Source organism: Hemitrygon akajei, chromosome 21, assembly GCF_048418815.1.
Source record: "Hemitrygon akajei chromosome 21, sHemAka1.3, whole genome shotgun sequence".
NCBI classification, from domain to species: domain Eukaryota; kingdom Metazoa; phylum Chordata; class Chondrichthyes; order Myliobatiformes; family Dasyatidae; genus Hemitrygon; species Hemitrygon akajei.
The window spans coordinates 20,490,601-20,514,870 of NC_133144.1; the positions used below are offsets into that span (position 1 = coordinate 20,490,601).

Genomic DNA, 24,270 nt, shown 5'->3' on the forward strand with positions numbered 1-24,270 from the left:
ATCTAACAAAGGATTAACATGTCAAATAGATGTTGGAATTAGGATAGATCTTGGATCTGAAGTTTGGCAGGAATAAAAGTACATTTTGTATTGTATAGGCAGGGGAGGTGTGGACACATATGCTTTGTGGAAATCTATGGTTTTGCCTTGTTGCCAGTGAATCAAAAGGAAAGGCAGTGGATCGGTACTCAATACCACACTCCAAAATTGCCTGTACCTGAATTTATGATGCACTTCCACATCGAAGCAGGCAGCACAAGGCACTAGGACCCAGAAGGACCAGCTCAGTGTGCTGCAATGCTCTGCCTCATTGGCCAGCATGTTCTGTAGCATTTGGTAGTCAAGCTCTGGAGGATCGTATTCGTGTGCCTGGACAGTGAAATGCACCGAGCTTATCAACCCATTGTGCCTACCAGCAATAAGTATCTGCAGCTGAAATGGGACAAGGACAATTATCAAAAGCATAGAACAAAGGTCAGGTGATGTGAAAGGTGGCAGGATGCATAAATGGCTTCTTAAAATATGTCTTGCTTAAAATATTTATTTTATTTTGTTACTGGGTGCATTTAAAATATTATTGATACAGGTTAATTTATTAATGACTCTATTCAACTCGTCTCTTGTGTTACATTCATCGTTTCTTCCTCCTCCTCCTTAGCACACTATGACTCATTTACTGCTCATAATCCTGCCCCGTTACTTAATGTTGAATTCCTCCCGAGATGAAATTCACATTAAAGTCACTAAATGTCACAGCACAGGAGAGACCATTTGGCCTACTGTTGCCATGCTAGCCCTATGGTAGATCTATCCAATTAATCCCATACAATGCTCTTCACAGACTGACATCTTCCATTCAAGAATTCTCTCTAGAGTGTTGATATTGAATTGGCTTCTGTTCGTCTTTCAACCTACACATTGTAGACACTGAAACTCTATTAATCCTGCAGTCATTTGTTCAGGAACTTTGATGGTTCAGCGTCTGGCTCATTTATTAGTCCAGAGTGTAAGCCAGGCATCCAGCAAGCAAGGGAGCTTATGTTTAGAAAACTTATTACATTACAGGTGGTCTCCAGGTTCAAATGATTCAGTTTATTATCAGAGAATGCATACAGTATGTAACCTGAAATACTTGGTCTTTGCAGATGTGCAAGGCTTTAATTCTTGAGAAATGACCATCAGCCAATTTCCCTGTAAGAAACATCGATTGTCTACAGCAGCCCATATCAATTCCCTCTATTTATACTTGCTATAATTCTTTTTCTTCATTAAATAGTCACCCTACTGCTACCCATAATTAAACTAATGGAATATGCAGTGTATCCAGTTGTTAGGGAACACAGGAAAACATCTTATTGCTATCCGGAGAAGTTATTTAAACATTTATGGTAGAATTTGCGTAAAGCTGGATTTCTGTACTTCAGGTCTTCTGTTAACCAGGGATCCTCTGTAAAGTCAAAGTCGAGTTTATTGTCATGTGCACAAGTACATGTATGTACAGGCGCATATAGGCAGCTCTCACAAGGAAAACATAAATTAAATATAATCTTTGCAAGAAAGAACTCAATTAGAGCAAAAAAGTCCACTTTAGGGCAATGTGATCAAGCGGTCATAGTGTTGCTAAACTCTGATGCCGGTTCGTTCAAGAATTCAGTGTTTGAGGCTGAATAACTGTTCTTGGACATGGTGTTGAGGGACATGTCTCAACTGTGTAACGTATATAAAAGAAATGAAACAAAAGAGTTTGGGTGTTAACAAAAGTAACCAACAGCTGCCCCATAAATCTGCTAGTCCTCCAGCACCAAAGTGCTGCGGGTGCCAGATTATTGGAGTTTTACTGTACAACTGCTCGCTTTGTAATGATAATGGTTCAATCGTGTCAGCTCTGCCTCACCTGCCAGTCACCTTATACCCAGTGTTCTGCGATACCAACACTTCTAGCACTAGAAACAGTTTCTCCATATCTCTATCAAATCAATCGTGGCCTTGAGCACCCTTGTCAAACCTCTCTGCTCTAGTGACGACAGTCACCAATCTTCCCATGTAATTGAAGTCTATCACCATTGTAGTTCTCTGCCCCATTTCCTAACATCCCCCTAGACCTGGTTCTTTCTACCACAGCTGTCAAGACCCAGCGTAATGGAAATAGCACCGCTAAACCTCTCTGCCTTGCTACTGTTAAGCTGCATTTTAAGAATGACCCACCTGTCCATATATCTCCTTACATGTGTCAGTCTCAATTGCTTGAAATGCCGCTGAGAGCCACCTTTGTATCATCATTAAGAACCCCAGCACCCAGGCAATGCCCTATTCTCAGTACCGCCATTAGAGTGGAGGTAGAGGAGCCCGAAGACACACACTCAACATTTTAGGGACAGCTATTTCCCCTCCACCGTCAGGTTTCTGAACATACAGTGAACCAACCCTTGAACACTGCCTCGGTATTTTTGCAACACACACAAAATGCTGGAGGAACTCAGCAGGCCAGGCAGCATCTATGGAGAGTACAGGCGACGTTTCGGGCCGAGGCCGAACTGGAGAGAAAAAGATGAGTCGATTTAGAAGGTGGGGATGGGGAAACACTAGGTGATAGGTGAAACTGGGAGGGGGAGGGATGATGTAAAGAGCTGGAAAGTTGATTGGTGAAAGAGATACTGGGCTGGAGAAGGGGGAGTCTGAAAGAAGAGGACAGAGGCCGTGGAAGAAAGAAAGGTGAGAAGGAGCAGGCAAGGAGATGAGGTGAGAGAAGGAAAGGGGGGATGGCGTTACCAGAAGTTCAAGAAACTAAAGGGTCTCAGCCCTAAATGTTGACTGTACTTTTTTCCATAGATACTGGCTGACCTGCTGACTTTCTCCAGCATTTTCTATGTGTTGCTCGGATTTCCAGCATCTGCAGATCTTCACTTGTTTGTGATGGGCTCGCTATTTATGCTCTCTTTTGTTTAAATACTTGTTTAATTTAAATATATATTTCTTATTGTACTGTCCTGCTGCCACGAAACAACAAATTTCACGACGTGTTGGTGGTATTAAGCCTGATTCTGAATATTTTACTATATTAAAGATGCCTTGTAAACTCCCGTTAATGTTGCTTGATGTTCAGTTGCATTTTGTCCTTTCTATGTTCTCCAAATAGAAAATCTTTATGAAAATGTGCCCCATGTAAAATTATTGTGTAAGATTGATAGTAAATTAAACACGAATTGTTTGTGCTATCATGAAAATTCAGGTAAACACAGAGAAAAAGAGATTAGCACCTCCCCAAACAGACAGGGAGACACATCCTGATGGAGAGGTAACCAAACTACAATTAGAGAAAATGTAAGGATTTATTGAATAGATTTGTATTCTGGAACAGAAATACATTCACACAGAGAAGACAGCAAAGTGCATCCATAGAAAAAGGTGTATTTGGATGCAAATATACGTGTGTTTCACTCTGTGAGTCCAAGAGCCTTTGACTTTCCTGCTACTGATAGGGCCTTGTCCTAACAAGGGAAGTTAAACAGTTGGTGTCAGTGATCTTTGGAGTTTAGAAGAGTAAGGGTTAACCTTATTTAAACATAAAGGTCCTGAGGGGTCCTGACACTGTCAATGTTAAGATGTTTACAATAGTCTTAAACAAGACAATTTAATGACAAAATAAGGCCCAGACACTTAAAATGGAGGTACAGAGAAATTTCTTTTTGCAGAGCTTGGAATTCCAAGTTGAAGTCAAGTTTATTGTGACACACACGCGTTACTGTACACAGACCTGCAATGAAAACTTTACTTGCAGCAGCATCATAGGTAAGCAGGGGCTGTGGAAGATGAATTGTTGTAAATGGGGGTAGACAAATTTTTTGAAAGTTGGAGGGATTGAATGCTTTGGAGAACTGTCATGGAAGAGGAGTTGAAATCTGTAGGAGATGAGCCATGATTATATTAAATGGCTGGGCTGCCTTACCTACACCTATTTTCTTGTGTTCCATCAAATTCATGTCCTTCAAGAGGACCACAATCATGTTGTAGGGTGTGCCAATGACCTGGAGAGCTATATTGGCTAGAGTCAAGGCCTTGAGCTTTGGCTCCTGGTAGGGTCACCCATGACAAACAGGTTAAAGGGTAGAGGCCAGACCAAGAGTGGTCCACTGATCCTCCAAGTTCAGGGGTTCAGCTCAGGAGTAACAACCCTGACTGGTCAAAAAAATATTGTTATGGAAACAGCAATGAAGAATCCTTCTATGTCTGTGTGCAGTGGTATGGATAGACAGAGCTGGAGGGTTTGTATTGCTGCCCTAGTTGCCAGTGGCGTAACCAGCAGTAAGTATCAAACTCATGTAGGAGATAGTGTGCAGAACAACCCCTCCACTGCCGAAGAGTTCATGTACAGTCAGAGGACTGGGCTGGTGCAGCATATCCAGAAAAAAGTAACTCACACCATGTTCCAGACATCCCACTTCTCCCGGAAGTTCCGGGAGTCTCCTGAATATTGATAGTGGCTCCCTGGTGCCTGCAATTTATATGCAATATCCTGGAAATTGATTTTTTTGAGATGGAGACGGCGAGGGAGCATCCTGATTGGTCTCTCTTCGTGCTAAGTGGACCTATCAGTTTTCTCTGTGGGCGGGCTTTACAGTCGACCTCAAAAATAATGACAGTGTCGTTCGCTGCACTGTTTGCAACAGTGACTTTTCTATTGCCCGTGGTGGGTTAAAATGTAAAAGATGTGTTGAGGTGAGTTTAACAGGTGTCATTCGTTATTTAAACTAGCTGGCTAGCTGCTAAGGAGCTACTCTATTGATGTCCTATGTGATGAGGCCAAACTCCCTGTAGACTTGCTTAAAGTTGTAATAGAATAAAAAATGACTCCATGATAATATGTGACATGTTTTAATGTCACATTTTCTGCATACACCCAACTTGGTTTAGAGATTAGACAAAATCACAAAAACAAAGTATTACATACACCCTTGGAGGTCGACGGGTGGGGGGGGGGGGGAGGGTGCTACCTCCCTGAAATGAGTTTTTGCAGGGTGGGATGTCTGATGTTCTTACTCATAAGAAATTTAAGTTGCTTTCAGCCATGCAAATATATCGTCTCCCAAAGCAAGTCATCCCTAACCCTGACGTACCGCCTAAGTAGGCTGTGTCCTGTTTTCTGTAGATGTGACCGTTCAAGAACACAATGTATTTTCTCTAATTCACAAAGAAGTAATGTATCCTCAATCAAGGACGTACACAGCAGAAACAGGCCAAGAATAATGCCTGAACATTAATGAGGCAATTCACATTAATACAGATCTTGAAAATCTCCTCTAAACCAGTGGATAAAACTCCAATAATCCTACCTCTTGCAGTGTTAGGGTGCTGCACCAACAGATCTTCTGGACTATCGGATGTCATATCCAAACGCTTTTATTTCACTTTTTTTTACATGATATGCAGTTAGCGTCGCGCAGTGAGAGTGAGAGTGATTTTCAGTTGGAGTGGAGAATATGTACCTCCTGGGATCCCGCTTACCGTTGCAAACCCACCCGCATTCCTGACCCCTGATGCTCCTGTCCCCGACTGTGGCAGCACACCCAACCTTCCATCCAGACTCTGATCCCACCACTGTCCCCCATTCACCTGAAACCCCCAACTCACCTACTGGACAAATGAGTGAGCAGACGCCAGAATACTGGATTTTTTACTTGCATGACACTCTAATTTCCTTTGGGATCAGTAAGTATCTATCTACCCACAGGCAGTGACATCAGACGTGACAGCTCGAAAATTCAATAATAGAAGGGTAAAATCTGCTAGATTTTCCCTTGCTGTTGCCCCCCCTGCTGCCTCTCATGCTAACCATATAACCATATCCTTTAAAACTTTTTAATATGTTCAGAGGGATAGCAGGTCTCTGATGTTACAGGACAGTAAAGAATCAAAAACACTGTTTCTGGAATAAGGTAGTTGTAACCTTCCAGTCAACAAATTCAGCCACAAGAACTTTATCTGCACCAATAATGGTGGGAAACCTTTCCTTTACACAAAGTGCCTGACACCATATTATAACTGTTTCACAGGTGGAAAATGCCACTGCTGTTGTAGATACGAAAGGGCCTTGGACTCCTGCACATATTCAAGTCAAATTAAAGAAACTACAGGTATAATACTTGCCATCTTTATTAAGAAACCTTTTCCAGTTGTGTTTATCATTGTCATTTATTGTCCTGTCTGAAAAGCTAATATGACTTATTGGTTCCTTCCATGACCATGATTGTTCCTGGCAAATTTTTCTACAGAAGTGGTTTGTTCTGGGCAGTGTCTTTCCAAGACGGGTGACCCCAGCCATCATTGATACTCTTCAGAGATTGTCTGCCTGGTGTTGCATAACCAAGACTTGTGACATGCCCCAGCTGCTCATACGATCGTCCACCACCGGCTCCCTTGGCTTTACTTCACCCAGATCAGGGCTACACCTTCCCCAAGGGTGACCTACAGGCTAGCGGAGGGAAGGAGCACCCTTTCACCTCCTTTGGTAGAGGCATATCTCCACCTCCACCCTTAAGGTGACCAGGTGATTAAATCGGACCCTAGAGAGGCTAGTAACTAATCAATATTGTTGATGTGGGACTGGAGACAGATCTAAACCCAAAGTAGAGCTGAGGTTCCACTTCCCAAAAGGATTCTATGAAGCATTTGGAATTTTGTGACAGCACTGAGGTCCTCTGAGTTTGACGGTACTTTATTCTTTTTGTTTAAGAAACATCTTGACAAGTACTCGAATCACCAGGATACTTTGTACCAAATGTGCGTAAATGGAATTGCTGTGTTACTATTTATTATATCCCTGTGATGCTTTGATGCTGCTACGATCAAGTTTTTCTTTGCAATGTACCTCATCATAATTGTGCACATGACAATAAACTTGATTTAGATAGGCACAGTGGGTTAGCATTGACATGATGGGCCAAAGGGCCTGTTTCTGTGAGTCTGTGAACGTAATTCCGATTTGCAACATGCCATGGTGGATTTGAGCTCATATTCTTTGTGTTACTAATCCGATAGGCTGATTGTTTTGTTACTGTGCCCTGTATTTGGGACAGCAACAAAGGTCCTCCACCTCTGACTCTCCTTGATCATCTCCTCTGTTGTGCCCCAGGTATGGTTCAGGGTACTCACTGCTGCCTCTGTGGTATGGCGTCAATTTGTCTTGGGTCTCTCATTTTCCCTCCGGCCTTCAGAAGTCCAATGAAGTGCTGTCTCAATGTTGGAGTTGGCCTTTCTCTTCATCGTGTGCCCAATCCATCTCCAACGCTGCCCTGTATTTACAATGTCAAACGTTTCAGGCAGCAGATGGTACAACTCTGTTTAAGGGGGTAGTGCAGCATACTGAGATTCCACATTAGTAGAAAGACGGTGGTTTATTTTAAAGTTCTATTGTCAGGATCATTTAAATTAACTGTCCTTACACAGTCCTGGAATTAAACTTCCAATCTCTCTGAACACCTCAGTTAGAAAATTCTCATCATGATTTTCAGATTATTCACACATTTACCCCTTCTGATCTCCTCCAGCTTTACAAAGCCTGAGATCACAGACTCCTCCAACTCTGAAATGTTCGTTACTCCGTAACTGTGGGGGTCCAGGGTCCAACTACATGCATGAAGCTCTGGAATTCCCTTTCTCAACCCTCTTACTCTCATAATTTAAATCCTTATGAACCTTTGACAAACCTTTTGATCAACTGGATTAATATCTCCTTTTTATGGAAATATGCTTTGTTTCATGATTTTCTGATTATCACAGGATTCTCTGTACCTTCCTCTGCAACTGGATCCTCGACTTCCGAACCGGAAGACCGCAATCTGTGCGGATCGATGACAACATATCCTCCTTGCTGACGATGAACACTGGTGCACCTCGGGTGTGTGCTTAGCCCACTGCTCTACTCTCTCAATACACATGACTGTGTGGCTAGGCATAGCTCAAATACCATCTATAAATTTGCTGATGATGCAACCATTGTTGGTAGAATCTCAGGTGGTGACGAGAGGGTGTACAGGAGTGAGATATGCCAACTAGTGGAGTGGTGTCACAGCAACAACCTGGTGCTCAACGTCAGTAAGATGAAAGAGCTGATTGTGGACTTCAGGAAGGGTAAGACGAAGGAACACATACCAATCCTCATAGAGGGATCAGAAGTGGAGAGAGTGAGCGGTTTCAAGTTCCTTGGTGTCAAGATCTCTGAGGATCTAACCTGGTCCCAACATTTCGATGCAGTTATAAAGAAGGCAGGACAGCGGCTATACTTTATTAGGAGTTTGAAGAGATTTGGCATGTCAACAAGTACACTCAAAAACTTCTATAGATGTGCCATGGAGAGCATTCTGACAGGCTGCATCACTGTCTGGTATGGAGGGGGGCTACTGCACAGGACTGAAAGAAGGGGCAGAGGTTATAAATCTAGTCAGCTCTGTCTTGGATACTAGCCTACAAAGTACCCAGGACATCTTCAGGGAGCAGTGTCTCAGAAAGGCAGCATCCATTATTAAGGACCCAGGGCATGCCCTTTTCTCACTGTTACCATCAGGTAGGAGGTACAGAAGCCTAAAGGCACACACTCAGCGATTCAGGAACAGCTTCTTCCCCTCCGCCATCCGATTCCTAAATGGACATTGAAGCTTTAAACACTACCTCACTTTTTAAAATATACAGTATTTCTGTTTTTTTGCATTTTTAAAAAATCTATACAATATACATATACTGCAATTGATGTATTATTTATTTATTTATTTATTTATTTATTTATTTATTTATTTATTTATTTTTCTCTGCTAGATTATGTATGGCATTGAACTGCTGCTGCTAAGTTAACAAATTTCACGTCACATGCCGGTGATAATAAACCTGATTCTGATTCTTTACAATATTAAAATGTCCTGCAACACAGCCAAACTGTAGGTGGTGAGGTGGTTCGCAGAGTGGGCAAGTGGGGAATTTAAACTGTTCTATTTCACTGTAACATGGGATAAGACTAAATTTGATTTGGGCAACGTCTGGACTGTAAACAGCAAAAATACACTTCAATGGAGTTAACTTGTCCCCGTTGGAAACTCATAGTCACCCTTTGCAATGGTTGCCTGTTCATAACTTCACTACCACAGAGAGATAGCAAAGAAGATGAGTAAGTTTGTCTCTGCCCTCATGGGCTTTATCAACAAGGGTGTTGTGAACTGTGTACCAAAGAGGACAATCTGGGTTTTGCCAACCAGAAGCCATGGATGGGCCAGGAGATCTGCTGTCTTCTGAACTCTCGGTCTGCAGCGTTCGAATCAGCTGACCCCGGCCTTTATAATAAACCAAGATACGACCTCTGTAAAGCTATCAGAGATGCTAAGAGATAGTGCCAGTGCAAAACCGAGTCTCTTTCCAGAAAAGGTTATGGGGCATGGTGTAACCCTTGTGTTCTGTGACTCTGACTTTGTAACAATTAGCCTGAGATTTCATCACTTGGATGTGATTGTTTAGTAGAAGCTTTCATAGATTTATTAAACTAAACTGACATGTCAAAGTTGATAGAGCTTTTTGACAAAGGAACAGAGAGGGTTAATAAGGGAAGTGTGGTTGATATGGTATATGTAGACTTAAAGAAAACATTTGATAAAATTACACTTAATATAAAATTATATAGTGGCTTTGGAGGTGGTACAGAGGAGGTTCACCAGGTTGATTCAAGAGATGAGAGGGTTGGACTATGAGGAGAGATTGAGTCACCTGGGACTGTACTTGCCAGAATTCAGAGGGATGACAGGAGATCTTATAGAAACATAAAATTATGAAAGGGATAGATAAGATAGAGGCAGGAAAGTTGTTTCCACTTGTAGGTGAGACTAGAACTAAGGGGATGTAGTCTCAAGATTCGGGGGAGTAGATGTAGAATGGAGATGAGAGGGAACTGTTTTTCCCAGAGAGTGATGAATCTGTGGAATTCTCTGCCCAATGAAATAGTAGAGGCTACCTCGGTAAATATACTTAAGACAAGGTTGGATAGAATTTTGCATAGTAGGGGAATTAAGGGTTCTGGGGAAAAGGCAGGTATGTGAAGATGAGTTGTGAAGGTGGAGCAGGCTCAATGTGCCAGATGGGCTAATCCTGCTCCTAATTCTGATGTGCTTATGTTCTAATAAGCTTATCAAGACTGAGGCTCATGGAATAGAAAGCGAAGAATTTCTAGGCTTTATAGTTTGGGTACCAAAGCACAAGAACGAGGAAGAACCTTTAGAAAGCATGGTCTGAGCACAGCTGGACGGCCATGTTGAATTCCGCTCACCGTGCTTTAGGAAAGGTGTAAAGGCTTTTGATACGATGCGGATGAGATTTACTGAAGTTATTTCAGGGACTTTAGTTCTGTAGATAGTTTGGACAATCTAATGCTGTTCTTTCAACAGTGGGGGCTGCACGGAGCTCTCTGAAAGCAGTATTTAAAACTATGAAGGCTGTAGACAGAATAGATTGCCTGACCGTTGGACTGTACAGCGGTACGGTTGTCAGGTCCACTGCCTCACATGATCAAAGTTCCGAGCTCAGTCCGTGTGCGGTTCACACATTCTCCCTGTTGTTTTGGCTTCCTCCCACGTCCTAAACACGCTCAGGTTGGAAGGTTAATTGGCTGGTGTAACTTTCCCCTAGTGTGTGGGTGAGTGGTAAAATCTGGAAGGAGATGATAAGAATCTGGGGAAAATAAAGTGGGATGAGTGTACAATTAGTCTAAATGGGTGAGTAACAATCAGGGCAGGCAGGCTGACAGGTCTGTTTCCAATATGTATCTCTGTGTGACTTTGTGCAAAACTGCTCCCAATGGAAAACAGGCTAAGAACTATGGGACACAGAAGTGAAGATGATTGGTAAGATAACCTGAAGTGACAAGAAGGAAAGCTTTTGTATGGAGAATGGTTGGGTTTGAAATCTGTCTCTACAGCAGAAGGGAAGTAGTGGAGCAGGTTCAATCGTGGCATTCGACATGACATCTAAAAGGAAGAAAAAAAACATTTAGCATTATGAGGAGTGGGAATGACTGGATTTCTCAAACAGGGTCCTTCCGTGAATTCGGGAGGCTGATTGACCTCTGTCAGTACTGTAACTACTCTGGGACTCTGTGATGAGACACATTAATGGTAACTAATGGCTGACTGTTCTTTGTTCAGTTACAGGAAGAACGTTTGGCTGCCATAACAAGAGACAATCAGATCCTTTCCTCCAAGTTAGCTGATATCGTGAGATCCAATGGGACAGTGGAGAACTGGAATAACTACGTACCAAAAAGGTGCAGATGTTGGGGATGGGCACTTAAGGCTTAATGGTTGGATTCTCATGAAAGAAATCAGCAAGTTTCAGCCAGCAGACCGGAAGCTGAGTGATCTACAAAATTGTGAGGAGCACGGATAGGATAGACAATAGTATATATTTCCCATCAAAGGTATCTGTAACCAGAGGGAATTGGTTTAAGGTAAGGAGTGAGATTTAGGGGATACAAGGAAAAATTAGTTTACATGGAGGATGGTTGGGATCTGAAATGCACCGTCTGGACACCGAGACTCTTGCAGCATCTAAAGGTATCAACTTAAACAGTGGATTCACTCAGAAACACATGGCCATGACCATGTGCAGGTAAATGTGGCTATCATAGATGGTTCTTGATGGTTAGCATGGACTAAGTGGGCTGAAGGGCCTGTTTCTGTGCTGCATTACTCCGTGACACTACGGCTTGTGTTCAGTAAAGAACCCTTTATGCCCAATTTATGAAAAGTGTTTCTGTTTATATACATGCTTTGATTTACCTCAAAATGCCCCATAACGTTCAAAGTACATATATGTCACCACATACAAACCTAAAATTAATTTTCTTGCCGGCATACTCAGTGAATCCAATGACCATGATAGAACAGACCAATGTGCAAAAGACAACAAACTGTGCAAATACAAAAAGAAGAAAATAGCAAAAATAAATAAATAAATAAGCAATAAATATCAAGAAAGGAAGATGAAGAGCTCTTGAAAGTGAGTCCGTAGGCTGTGGGAACTGTTCAGTGATGGGACGAGTGAAGTTGAGTGAAGTTCTCCCCTCTGATTCAAGAGCCTGATGGTCGAGGGTAATAACTGTTCCTGAACATGGTGGTGTGGGTCCTGAGGATCCTGTACCTCCTTCCTGATAGCCGCAGCGAGAAGAGAGCATGGCCTGGGTGGTAGGGGGTCCCTGGTGATGGATGCTGTCTTCCTGCGACAGTGTTTCATGTAGATGTCCCATAACATTTTATTAGTGGAATTTCAGTTGCAATGTATGAATTTGCCTGCAGCTGGATCCCACAGACGATAACGTGATATCAACCAGATAACTTATATTGGTAATGCTAGTTGGGAGGCATCTAAACTTCGAGATATTTTCAAGATAGAAAGCTTTCATAAATATCTATTACAGTATATGTAAAATGTATTTCTTAATCTCATTAAAGACCACTTATACTTGTAAAGAAGGTGGAAGGTTCAATAGCAACTTTCAGAAGGAAATTAAAATCATATCTAAAGGTTTTGTGGGACTGTGTAGAAGGAGAAGGGAGTATGGGTCAAATTGTGCTGCATGGCTCCAGTGATCTAAGTGCACTGGGTTCACTAGGTTATGTAATAACTTTATAAAGCTCTGGTTCAGCCACACCTGGAGCATTGCGTGCAGTTCTGGTTGGTTCTATAGGAAGGATATTGACACTTTGTAGAGGGTGCAGAAGGCATTTACCAGGATGCTGCCTGGTTTAGAGGGCGTGTGCTAGCACAAGAAACTGGATAAACTTTGGATTGTTTTCTTTGGAGTGCCGAAGGCTGACAGGAGATCTGATAGAGATTTACAAAATTATGAGGAGCATAGAGAGAGTGGACAGAGAGTATCTGTTTCCTGGGGTCTGATAACAGAGGGCATGCAGTTAAGGTGAGAGGGGATAGGTTCAAGGTGGTTGTGAGGGGTAAGTTTTTTACTCAGAGAGTGGTAGATGCCTGGAATGCACTGCCTGGTCTGGCGGTAGATGCAAGTAAATTAGAGGCTTTTAAGGACGTTTTGATAGGCACATGGATATAAAGAAGATAGGGGGGTGGAAATGGACATGGTGGAGGTAGGAGGGTTTAGTGTTTGGGTGTTTTTTATTTGCCTTTTAGCTGGTTTGCAACAATGTTGTGGGCCGAATGGCCTGCTCTGTGCTGTACTGTTTGATGTTCTAAGCTTACTCTATATCTCAGGAGCAGCCAGCCACACATTATCACTTTGATACATGGGTTACTTCTGGGGGTTCCAGTTTCCTATGACATACCAAACTTTGCACCTTGGGGGTAAATTGCCCCTTGTGTGCAGATCAGAGGTAGAACTTGGGGAGAATTGATGGAAATGTGGGGGAGAGGTTTGAGTAGAATCGGTGTAAACGGGTGCTTGATGGTTAGCTGTCCTCGACAGCTCTTTCAGAGAGTCAGGAGAGCAAATATCCCATTGCTGAATGATTCTGAGATAAAATTCCTGCTTGCCTTTAGAATTAGCTTGTGTGTTATTTACCGCACACGATGAAAAATACTGGACTAATTCTTAATAATTTTCTAATACAGGGGTTCCCCAACCTTTGTTATTTCATGGAGCTTTAGCATTAACCAAAGGGTCCATGGACCCCAGGATGGGAACCCCTGTTAATGTGAGAGTCTCAAGCTAATCTACATTCTCAGTTAGCCTTATGAAAGGATTGGTGAGGTTCTTACTAAACTGTGGCGATCCGTTTGCTACTGAGCAGGGAATTTTTGATTTTCGACTTAGTAATGTTTTAGGATTAATGATACGTTTTGACTTCATGATGTTGTGCCACTGGGAAGGAACTTGGGGCAGTGTAATGGTTAGCACAACGCTTTACAGTATAGGCTAGCCGGGTTCAATTCCTATCGCTGCCTGTAAGGAGTTTGCACGTGTTTCCTCTGGCTGTTCCGGTTTCTGTCCAAAGATGTACCAGTTGTTAATTGTTCATTGTAAGTTGTCCCATGATTAGGCTCAGATTAAATCAGTGGAAGGACCAGAGGAGCCTATTCTGCACTGTATCTCAATAAGTAAGTACATAAGTGGTCTCCATGTACCAGCAAGTTCTTCTGGGTGGTGGACATCACCAGGCTGAGTTAGACACTGAAAGTTGCTGCCCTTTTTGTATAGTTCCTCTTCCCTCAACTGAAACTTCCTTGCTGCCTTCCACCCAGTCTTAATGCGGAGGAGCGCCACAGGAGGTTCGCGCAGATAACACACGAGAACCAAGCCCTTCTCCAGCGCATCGTGCACTGTGAGTCGCAGTACAAGCAGAGCAAGCTGAAGGAAGACTGGGAGAGAGCGAAGAGGGTGCAAAATAACATCGCCCGGTATCCGCGTGCGACGAAGGCTGAGCAGGTAAGATGGGGACTGGGTTAGGTGCGGTGTGGTTAAATTAGATGTTATTTATGGCTCTGAGGGAACGCTCAACAGGCACACGAAATAAAAAGACATTGAAGTACATGTTGATGTACTGGATGAAGTATGGTGGGAAGAGGCTCGTGGAGTTGGGCTAAATTGTACGAACAACATAGAACAGTCCACCACAGCAACAGGCCCTTCAGCCCAACCAGTTAAACTAGTACTTAAATGCCTAACTCAACTAATCCCTTCAGCCTGCACAGGTCCGTATTCCTCCATTCACTGCACACATTCATGTGCCCATGTAAGAGCCTCTTAAATATCACTGTCATATTTGCCCTCACTACAACCCTGACCCTCTAAGAGGACCACAACCTTGTCATGATATGGAGGCTTGCGTGCCTCCGTGGCCCAGAAAGCTATGCTGGTTGGAGTCAGGGCTTAATGCTTTGGCTCCTTGGCTCCACACAATCACACTACAGTAACAGTTGCCTTATTAAATTAATGAATATCAAATAAAGACATGCTGGTTACTCACCAAAATTTGTCTTAACCAGTGACAATTCAGCAGCAGGAAATTGTAATATAGATGAACCTATGTTACTTGCCAAGCAGGTCAAAGGGCAGAGGCCAGACTAAGAGTGGTCCACCGGTCCTCCAGGTTTGGGGGTCAGCTCAGGGCCAACAACCCTGACTGGTGAAACAAAACCATTACAGAAACAGCACTTCTATATCTGAGTACGATGGTATTCCTGAGTCTCCACCCAGAACTTGCATGACTGACAGTAGTGAAAACCAAGCTTCGGACATGATGAAGGAAGCCTTGAAGACCCCCACAGATGGAGGACCATCATTGCTGCCCAAAACGCCAGTGGCGTAACGGGCAGTAGGGAGAGACCGCCACTGGCAGTGCATTTCAGACACTCACTACTCAGTGTAAAAACACTTGCTATGCATCTCCTTTCCCTCTCACCTTACATTTACAGTAGATGCTGTCCAACCTGCTGACTTCTCCAGCATTGAGAGGCAACGGCCCCTCTAGCTGTGCCCCGGGTGCTGTGCTCTCCTCCAAGAGGCTTCTCACCATCGAGGCTGGGGAGCATCTCCCGGCATTTTATACAAGTCAATGATGTTCAAAGGTACACTTAATGTCAGAGAAAAGTGTACAATAAACATCCTGAAATGCTTTTTCTTCGCAAACGTCCATGAAAACAGAGAAGTGCCCCAAAGAATAAACAACAGTTAAGTATGAGAACCCCAAAGTCCCCCACGACTCCCCTCTCCCGCTCATAAGCGGTAGCGAGCAACAATCCCCCTTCCCCCCACCGGCAAAAAAAGCATCGGCACCCGTCACCAAGCACTCAGGCGTGAGCAAAGCAATAGCAAAGACACAGATTCGCAGTTAACCCAAAGACTTCACGTTTCATCCAGCATTCAACATACCACAGGTTCTCTCTGTCCCTGATATGGGAGAAGGAGGTGACTCCATTTTCCCAGCAATTGGGGAGGCATAACAACAGTTCACTGGTTTACAATGTTAAAAGTCCATTACGTCGCTTTTTCCAAGTTCTGTTCTCAAAGATCCCGGGTCTTTGGGCACACAGCGGTAGATTTTCCAACTCCCCCGACGACACACGGGTCTCCTGCTGTGACACTGACCCTCGAGCCACCCGTCTCCAGAGCCCCGAGATCTCAGGCTTCCAAATCCGAGCCGGACTCTCAGGCCGAACCCTTGGCGTGCCGAACAACGGCCAGTCCTGAAACCACGAGAACAGGTCCCATTCCCGCAAAGAACCGAAGTCAGCGTGTAACTCCAGGTCAGGATCTTCGAAAGAACCCTGAAAGGGAAAAATAAAGATATTAAAGATGGAAACAGAGCTGTTTCCAAAGGCGCAAGCAGAGGAGTCACCGTTTAACGCCATCATAACTCCGCCTCTGTCTTCTATGTTATGTTATGATTGAGTGTTACGAGTTAGCCCCAATCATAATTAAAAGAGAGATTTCAGTTCTTCCACACTATTGAGAAGAGGATTTGTTCCCCTGCCCCCCATCGTCTGAGATTTATCCCTCTTTTGTTAACTATTTATGTCTGCCACAGTGTAAACTGTGCCATGGTAGTCAGGGATTAATGTGATGCTACTACAGCTTGGGGCATTCCGGTGTTTGGAGTTTAATTCCAGAGCTGTCTGTAAGGAGTTTGTATGTTCTCCCCGTGAACGTATGGGTTTCCTCCAGGTGCTCTGGTTTCCTCCCAAAGTCCAAAAACGTACCGGTTGGTAGGTTAATTGGTGTAAAATAGGTGGGTTGCTGGGCGAATCAACTCACTGGGCCAGAGGGGCCTTTATCTTAAAGTAAACAAATAGATAGATTGTAGCGGTGTACTACATACAGAGCTAGAGACGACACGCAGTCGGTAAGTCGTTTCGAGACTAGTTTATTCAAACTTCGCGGCGCTGGCATTTAATCCCTAGCGCCAGCCCTCTCCGGGCGGAAATGACATCAGAGGTGCATTACCAAAGTCTCTCCCCACGTGCTGGCTATTTGTGAGCCGGTTCGCCTGTGCAGAAAGTGGGTTGCCACATAACCCCCCCACAGAACCGGCGATACACCCCCCGATGTCCGCAGTCTGGATCAGCCTCTGTTTGGGAGGTCTGCCTCTGCGCCGCGGTGCCTGAACCTCGACCAGCTGCGCCAAGTCCACATGGGCTGGTTTGAGTCGGTCCACCGTGAAAACCTCCTCTCTCCCCCCCAATATCGAGAACGTACGTGGACCCGTTGTCGTTGATCACCTTGAACGGCCCCTCGTACGGCCGCTGTAGCGGTACCCGGTGTCCGCCCCTTCGTACAAACACAAACTTACAGTTCTGCAGGTCTTTGGGTTCATGGGTCGGGGTCCGTCCATGCTGTGAAGTTGGCACGGGGTCCAGGTTGCCGAGCCTTTCACTTAGTCTGTCCAGGACTGCTGCGGGTTCTTCCTCTTGCCCCCTTGGGGCTGGTATGAACTCTCCCGGGACGGCCAGGGGTGCGCCGTACACCAACTCAGCCGACGAGGCATGCAGATCCTCTTTGGACACTGTGCGAATTCCAAGCAGGACCCAGGGAAGCTCGTCCACCCAGTTAGGTCCTCTCAGGTGGGCCATGAGAGCCGACTTCAAGTGACGGTGGAAGCGTTCCACTAGTCCGTTCGACTGAGGGTGGTAGGCAGTAGTGTGGTGTAGCTGAGTTCCCAACAGGCTGGCCACAGCCGACCACAGGCTGGAGGTGAACTGGGTGCCTCTGTCGGAGGTAATGTGGGCCGGTACCCCGAAGCGTGCTATCCAGGTTGCAATCAGTGTTCGGCCGCAGGAATCGGCAGATGTGTCGGTGAGCGGGACCGCCTCTGGCCACCTCGTGAACTGGTCTACAATAGTTAGGAGGTACCGCGCTCCTTGGGACACTGGTAGGGGGCCCAGGATATCCACATGAATGTGGTTGAACCTCCAGTGGGTGGGTTCGAACTGCTGCGGCGGGGCTTTAGTGTGCTGCTACACCTTGGATGTTTGGCACTGCGCGCATGTTCTAGCCCATTCACTGACCTGCTTGCGAAGTCCGTGCCACGCGAACTTGCTGAAGACCAGTCGGACGGTTGTCCTGATAGATGGGTGCGCCAAACCGTGTATGGAGTCGAAAACTCGCCGCCTCTAGGCTGCCGGGACGATGGCACGAGGTTGGCCGGTAGCTATGTCGCACAGGAGGGTCCTATCACCTGGGCCTACGAGAAAGTCCTGCAGCTGCAAACCTGAGACTGCGGTCCTGTAGCTGGGCATCTCGTCGTCTGCCTGCTGCGCCTCCGCCAGTGCTGCATAGTCCACCCCCAGGGACAGGGCCTGGTCAGCTGGTCTGGAGAGTGCGTCCGCCACGACGTTGTCCTTTCCCGAGACATGCTGGATGTCTGTCGTGTACTCGGAGATGTAGGACAGATGTTGCTGCTGGCGAGCCGACCAGGGCTTGGACACCTTCGTGAACGCGAAGGTCAATGGTTTGTGGTCCGTGAACGCGGCGAACGGCCTGCCTTCTAAGAAGTACCTGAAATGCCGGATTGCCAGATACAGTACCAACAGCTCCCAGTCGAAAGCACTGTACTTGAGTTCGGGTGGTCGTAGGTGCTTGCTGAAGAATGCCAGGGGTTGCCAGCGCCCCTCGATGAGCTGCTCCAGCACCCCACCAACTGCTGTGTCGGATGCGTCCACCGCAAGTGCGGTCGGAACGTCCGTTCTGGGGTGCACCAGCATCGCGGCATCTGCCAAGGCTTCCTTGGCTTTAACGAAAGCAGCCACGGCCTTCTCATCCCAAGTAATGTCCTTGCCTTTACCCGACATCAGGGTGTACAAAAGGTGCATGATACGGGCTGCTGAGGGGAGGAAACGGTGGTAGAAGTTCACCATACCAATGAACTCCTGCAGGTCTTTGACCGTGTTGGGCCGGGCAAAGTGGTGGATCGCGTCTACCTTGGCGGGCAGAGGTGTTGCCCCGTCTTTGGTAATCCTGTGGCCCAGGAAGTCGATGGTATCGAGACCGAACTGGCATTTGGCCGGGTTGATTGTGAGGCCAAAATCACGCAGGTGGGAGTAGAGCTGGCGCAGGTGGGACAGATGCTCCTGGTGACTACCGCTGGCTATAAGGATGTCGTCCAAATAGATGAACGCAAAGTCCAGGTCGGGTCCCACCACATCCATTAGCCGCTGGAACATCTGTGCGGCATTCTTCAGGTCGAACGGCATTTGGAGGAACTCGAACAGGCCGAACGGGGAGATGTGTGCTGTTTTGGGGATGTCTTCAGGGTGCACTGGGATTTGATGGTATCCCCGGATGAGGTCTACTTTGGAAAATATTCTTGCCCCGTGCAGGTTTGCTGCAAAGTCCTGTATGTGCGGCATGGGGTAGTGGTCTGGAGTGGTAGCCTCGTTCAGTCTGCAGTAGTCGCCACATGGTCGCCAACCCCCGGCTGCTTTGGGCACCATGTGCAGGGGGGAAGCCCTGGGCTGTTGGACCTCTGTACGATCCCCAATTCCTCCATCCTCTTGAACTCCTCCTTCGCCAGGCGGAGCTTTTCCGGGGGGAGCCTTCGTGCGCGGGCGTGGAGGGGTGGTCCCTGGGTTGGGATGTGGTGCTGTGCTCCATGTCTGGGCATGGCTGCCGTGAACTGCGGTGCCAGAGTTGATGGAAAGTCCAGGATTCTGGTGAATTTGTTGTCCGACAGCGTGATGGAGTCCAGGTGTGGGGCCGAACACTGAAATAACGACACGCAGTCGGTAAGTCGTTTCGAGACTAGTTTATTCAAACTTCGCAGCACTGGCATTTAATCCCTAGCGCCCGCCCTCTCCGGGCGGAAATGACATCAGAGGTGCATTACCAAAGTCTCTTCCTGCGCGCTGGCTATTTGTGAGCCGGTTCGCCTGTGCAGAAAGTGGGTCGCCACAAGATAAATAGAAAAATGAATAAATGCATGACTGAATGAAACAGAGCAAGTCATAGAGCAGCTGGGGCTGATGGGAAGAGATACACACAAGTACCCAGTTAGTAGGAGTACAGAAGAGGTATTGATTCCTCCCGGAGACTGGGCTGTACAACAGTTAGTGCTGATACCTCTCAGCTCCAGGGACACAGACCATGACCTTGTATGCAGTTCTGTGTGAATTTGCATGATTTCTAATCATGGCCATGTGGGATTCCACCAGCTCAGGTTCCCCTCACCTCCCTTAGATCGATTGATCGGTATAAACTGGGGCAGCATAGCGGTCAGCGTAACACTGTTAACCCAGTGACCTGGGTTCAGTTCTGACACTGTCAGTAAGGAGTTGTGCGTTCTCCCTGCGACCTCTCGGTTTCCTCCAGGAACGCCAGTTTCCTCATTCCGCATTCCAAAGACGTACGAGTTTGTAGGCTAATCGGTCACGTGGGTGTAATTGGGCTGCGCAGGCTCAATGGCCAGAAAGACCTGTTAATGTACTGTATCCCTAAATAAATAAATAAAATAAATTACCTTCTAATAATAATAAAAGGGGAATTGCTGGCATGTGTGGGAGAGAAAGGATAAGTTGAAGGGGTGCAGGCAAATAAGCAGAGGGGGAATGGGATGATGGGATTTCTCCGAGGACTAGCATAGTCCCAATGGGCCAAATGGCCTCGTGCTCTGTTATACCTAGAGGACTGCACACAGTGAGGGGCCCACACTGGGAAAGCAGCTGCAAATCAGTGGATCACAGAGCAAAAGAGCCACCTGGACATTACACCCTGCCTGGACGATGTTGTTGAATGACACAATCTATTAACCAGCCTGTTAATATTTATACCTCTGTCCAGCGGGTACACAGAACTTCCATTTGTTGGTAACCATTTACCAGATGGTGCTAGGCTCCTTTGAGGTTACACTTAAAGTTACAATGAACAAACAAATCTAATATTATATAGAAATGGCAGTATTGCAGGCTACTGACCCAGACAGTCTATCCTTGGGCAGACACTTGGCATCAAAGTTAACAAACATCCAGTCCCGTTCTGTGGGTCCAGAGTGGCTGATGTGTGAACAGCAGACTCCTCCATGGATAAGGCAACTGGTGGCAGACTGGTGCTTACTTAGGGACAGTAGGTAAACCGGCTTCTCGGTACCATTTCCCAGACTCCTTCTCCACCTCAAGTGGTCATGGGCCGGAATTGTCCAGGAGTCACTGCTGGGAGTGAGTGGCATTTCCATTAAGAGTCTCCGACCTCATCCTCTGCTCGCCTGGTGACTTCTTTCCCTGGCAGAGCTCAGGACAGAGCGTCAGGCAGGGAAAACAACACAGCCAAAATGTAATCAAAAATACAGAAGATGCTGGGTTTATGTTGGAGCTACTCTGCAGGCCAGGCACCATCTGTGGGTAGAGAAATTGTGGACGAAAATGTTTCATCAGAACAACACAGTCTATTGACTACGGGTGAATGAGTGTAACTAGGGCCTCGTTGCTGGGTATGTTAACCTGAGAGAGGGCATTCGTTTGCTCATCACTGACCAGCTCACGGATTCATCATAAGCACGGAAACAGGACCCTCAGCCCAACTTGCCCATGCCAATCATATTTGCATGGGTTTGACCCGAATCCCTCCAAACCTTTCCTATCAAATGTTGTAATTATACCCACCTCTCCCACTTCCTCTGGCAGCTCATTCTATCTCCCCCACCTCCCTCTGTAAACAAAAAAATGTCCCTCAGGTCCCCTTTAAATCTCATCCCCCTCATCTTTAACATTTGACCTCTTGTTTTAGGTTACCTAGTATGTTAAAATGGACTCTTAACCTCTCTTAATCTACCTTGTTATGGCCTTGCACCTTGTTGTCTGCCTGCACTACACTACCTCTGTAGCTTACACATTTTATTTGGCATTTTTGTTTTCCCTCGTACCACCTCAATGCAAAGTCATGGTGAAATGATGTGTGTGGATGTCACGCAAAATAACTTTCTCACTGTACCCAAGCACATATGAAAATTATAAACCAATTCCAGATAAAGACTGTGATTATCAACCCTATCTGTGCCCTTCGTGAGTTTATAAACCTCTTTAAAGTCGCCCTTTGCCCCAGGAACAATAGCCCCAGCTCACGCAGTCTCACCTGTTAACACAAGTCCTCCTGTCCCGTCCTGAGCCTTTACCACACACTTTCTACTTTAATCACATCCTTCTCCAGCACAGTGACCCGACCTGCACACAGTACTCCAAGTCTAATCTCACTAAGTATCCTTCCAGTGAATCTGGAGGCTTTGGCAGAGACGGTGTTGGTGTTTTTTTCCAGTGCCTTGCAGTGGCTACTGAAAGTAGCTCAGGCCTCGGAGGTGTAGAGGAGGACAAACCTACTAATAAAGGTCAGTAGAAACGCACACAAAATGCTGGAGGAACTCTGCAGGCCAGGCAGCGTCTATGGAAAAGAGTAAACAGTTGACCTTTAGGGCCAAGGCCCATCATTGGGACCTTCCATAAATATCCTGATGAGCTTTCTGGTGTCCTGCTGAAAGGTCTCGGCCTGAAACATCTACTGTTTACTCTTTTCCATAGACGCTGCCTGGCCTGCTGTGTTCCTCCAGCATTTCACTTGTGTTGCTTGGATTTCCAGCATCTGCAGATTTTCTTGTGTTGGTGATTCAGCAAAGGGCACTAGTTCCTTTTCCTCTTGATACCTGCTCTGCCATTTGAAAAGATCACAGATGTCCTGTTTGTTGCACCAGCTCTTCACTCGCGCCCTCCCAAGTAATCTTTCACCGGCTGCTTATCAAAGCTCGATCTGCCTTACATCATCAACACCCCTTCCAAACAGGGACAACAAAAACAATGTGGCACTAAGACGTTTTAAAAAAGACATGTTCCTTCTAACAATGGGAAATAGAGCAATATGTGGCATTTTGCAAGAGGCAATTGAAAGGATGTATTGGATTATAAGAAACAATTTATAATGATCATATTATTTTTTGGATCATAACTCAGAATGTAAATACTCGATTGGAGAGCGATGGGGCAAGACTCAGGAATACAAACAACTAGAATGTCTTAACATTATACTTCACTGGGCCCCCCTCCTGTATTGTGCTGTTCGATGTTTCTGTAATAACACAGACATACAGGCTGTCCCCGTGTTATGGACACCCCTACATACAACTGATTAAATTCAAAATCTGATGTACGTACAAATGGTGGAAATAATTTCCTCTCTTCACTTTTAGTAAATTGTTTTCCTACCAGTCTTTTATTTGTTTTGATGCCATCCATTACAACACTGGAGATGTGGTTATCACACTGAATGACTGGTGTGTGTTTTCGTGCTTACTGATAAAATCAACTTAAGACGTCTGTAAAAGTGGAACGTGTTCATGACCCAGGTGGAGCCTGTACCCAGACATGAATTACTTGCCATAGATTGAAGTTGCAAAGGTAATTTGCAGTTTAAGGATAAATATTTTCTATTTTCTGCAGAAAACTGGGAAGAAAGTGCTCCTGGGAGTCACCAAGAATAGCGCAACTGCCCAGTTCGAATAAACTGGCAGGAACCAGGTGACATCAGCGGCATGGCAACCAATAAAAGTACGGCTTCAAGCTCCGCCCCTTCTCACGTCGGTTGCGTGTCCAAATCTATCTGCAGGACTTTCCATAGATACCCTGATGTGTTTTCTAATTGACATCCTACAGGTACATTTCCTCCTTTCACTTCCTTTCCAAGTCATGTTAAAGGAGCATCTATCCAGAGGCAGGTCCACGTGGACCGGCCAGTCAGCAGTCAGGTCAAAAGTAGATGGGAATCGGGTTTGTAACGCCCCTGGTTTTAACCTCGCAAAAATCACGATTAAAGACGCACTATCTCATTAAATTCTCTAAAGGATTTATTGCCTGTTTTTGCTCAGAGAAAGATGATTTGGCTTAACGACATTATGGCCTGCTTGGACCTCGAAAAAATTCATTATTCAGTTCTTAATTCGGATCTAAAGTTCCATAAGGTCTGGGGACCTTTTATCGAGTACTTTCATAACCTTCCTCTTGACTAGGGTTTTTTTTTCTTTTTTTTTCTCTTCTTTTCGGTCCCTTGCTTTCAGCTCCCTTTTTTTTTCTGGTAGTAGGCATTATTATCCTCTGTTGCTAAGTGTATTCACAGTCTGGGAGTTTGACTGTCCGGACTTATACTCTTTATACTGTGTGGTGGTTGGTCTGGAGTTGTTGTTGTTTTTTTCTTGTGTTGTGGGGCTTGGGGAGGACACTAAGCTCACTTGTCTTTAATTTAGGTGCTTTTTTGTTAAATTCTCTTCCTTTGTAGCATATTGTTATTGTATGCTTAATCTTGCACTG

The 24,270-nt window shown here is 45.5% G+C and overlaps 1 protein-coding gene across 1 annotated transcript; it reads left to right on the forward strand.

Moving 5' to 3' along the window:
- The first annotated feature begins 351 nt into the window (after window positions 1–351).
- On the forward strand, window positions 352–24,270 carry LOC140714464 (uncharacterized protein CFAP97D2). Its single transcript, XM_073025760.1, has 5 exons — window positions 352–474; window positions 6,051–6,131; window positions 11,175–11,293; window positions 14,239–14,422; window positions 23,407–24,270. Exons 1-5 carry the CDS (start codon window positions 382–384, stop codon window positions 23,467–23,469), a joined length of 540 nt encoding a protein of 179 aa, XP_072881861.1. The 5' UTR covers window positions 352–381; the 3' UTR covers window positions 23,470–24,270.

Excerpts from the sequence above, each read along its gene's own strand:
- LOC140714464 (XM_073025760.1), top strand. The coding sequence starts at position 382 with ATGCACCGAGCTTATCAACCCATTGTGCCTACCAGCAATAAGTATCTG. Across the intron at positions 6,132-11,174 it reads TCAAATTAAAGAAACTACAG|TTACAGGAAGAACGTTTGGC; the intron begins GTATAATACTTG and ends TTCTTTGTTCAG. Across the intron at positions 11,294-14,238 it reads AATAACTACGTACCAAAAAG|TCTTAATGCGGAGGAGCGCC; the intron begins GTGCAGATGTTG and ends CCTTCCACCCAG.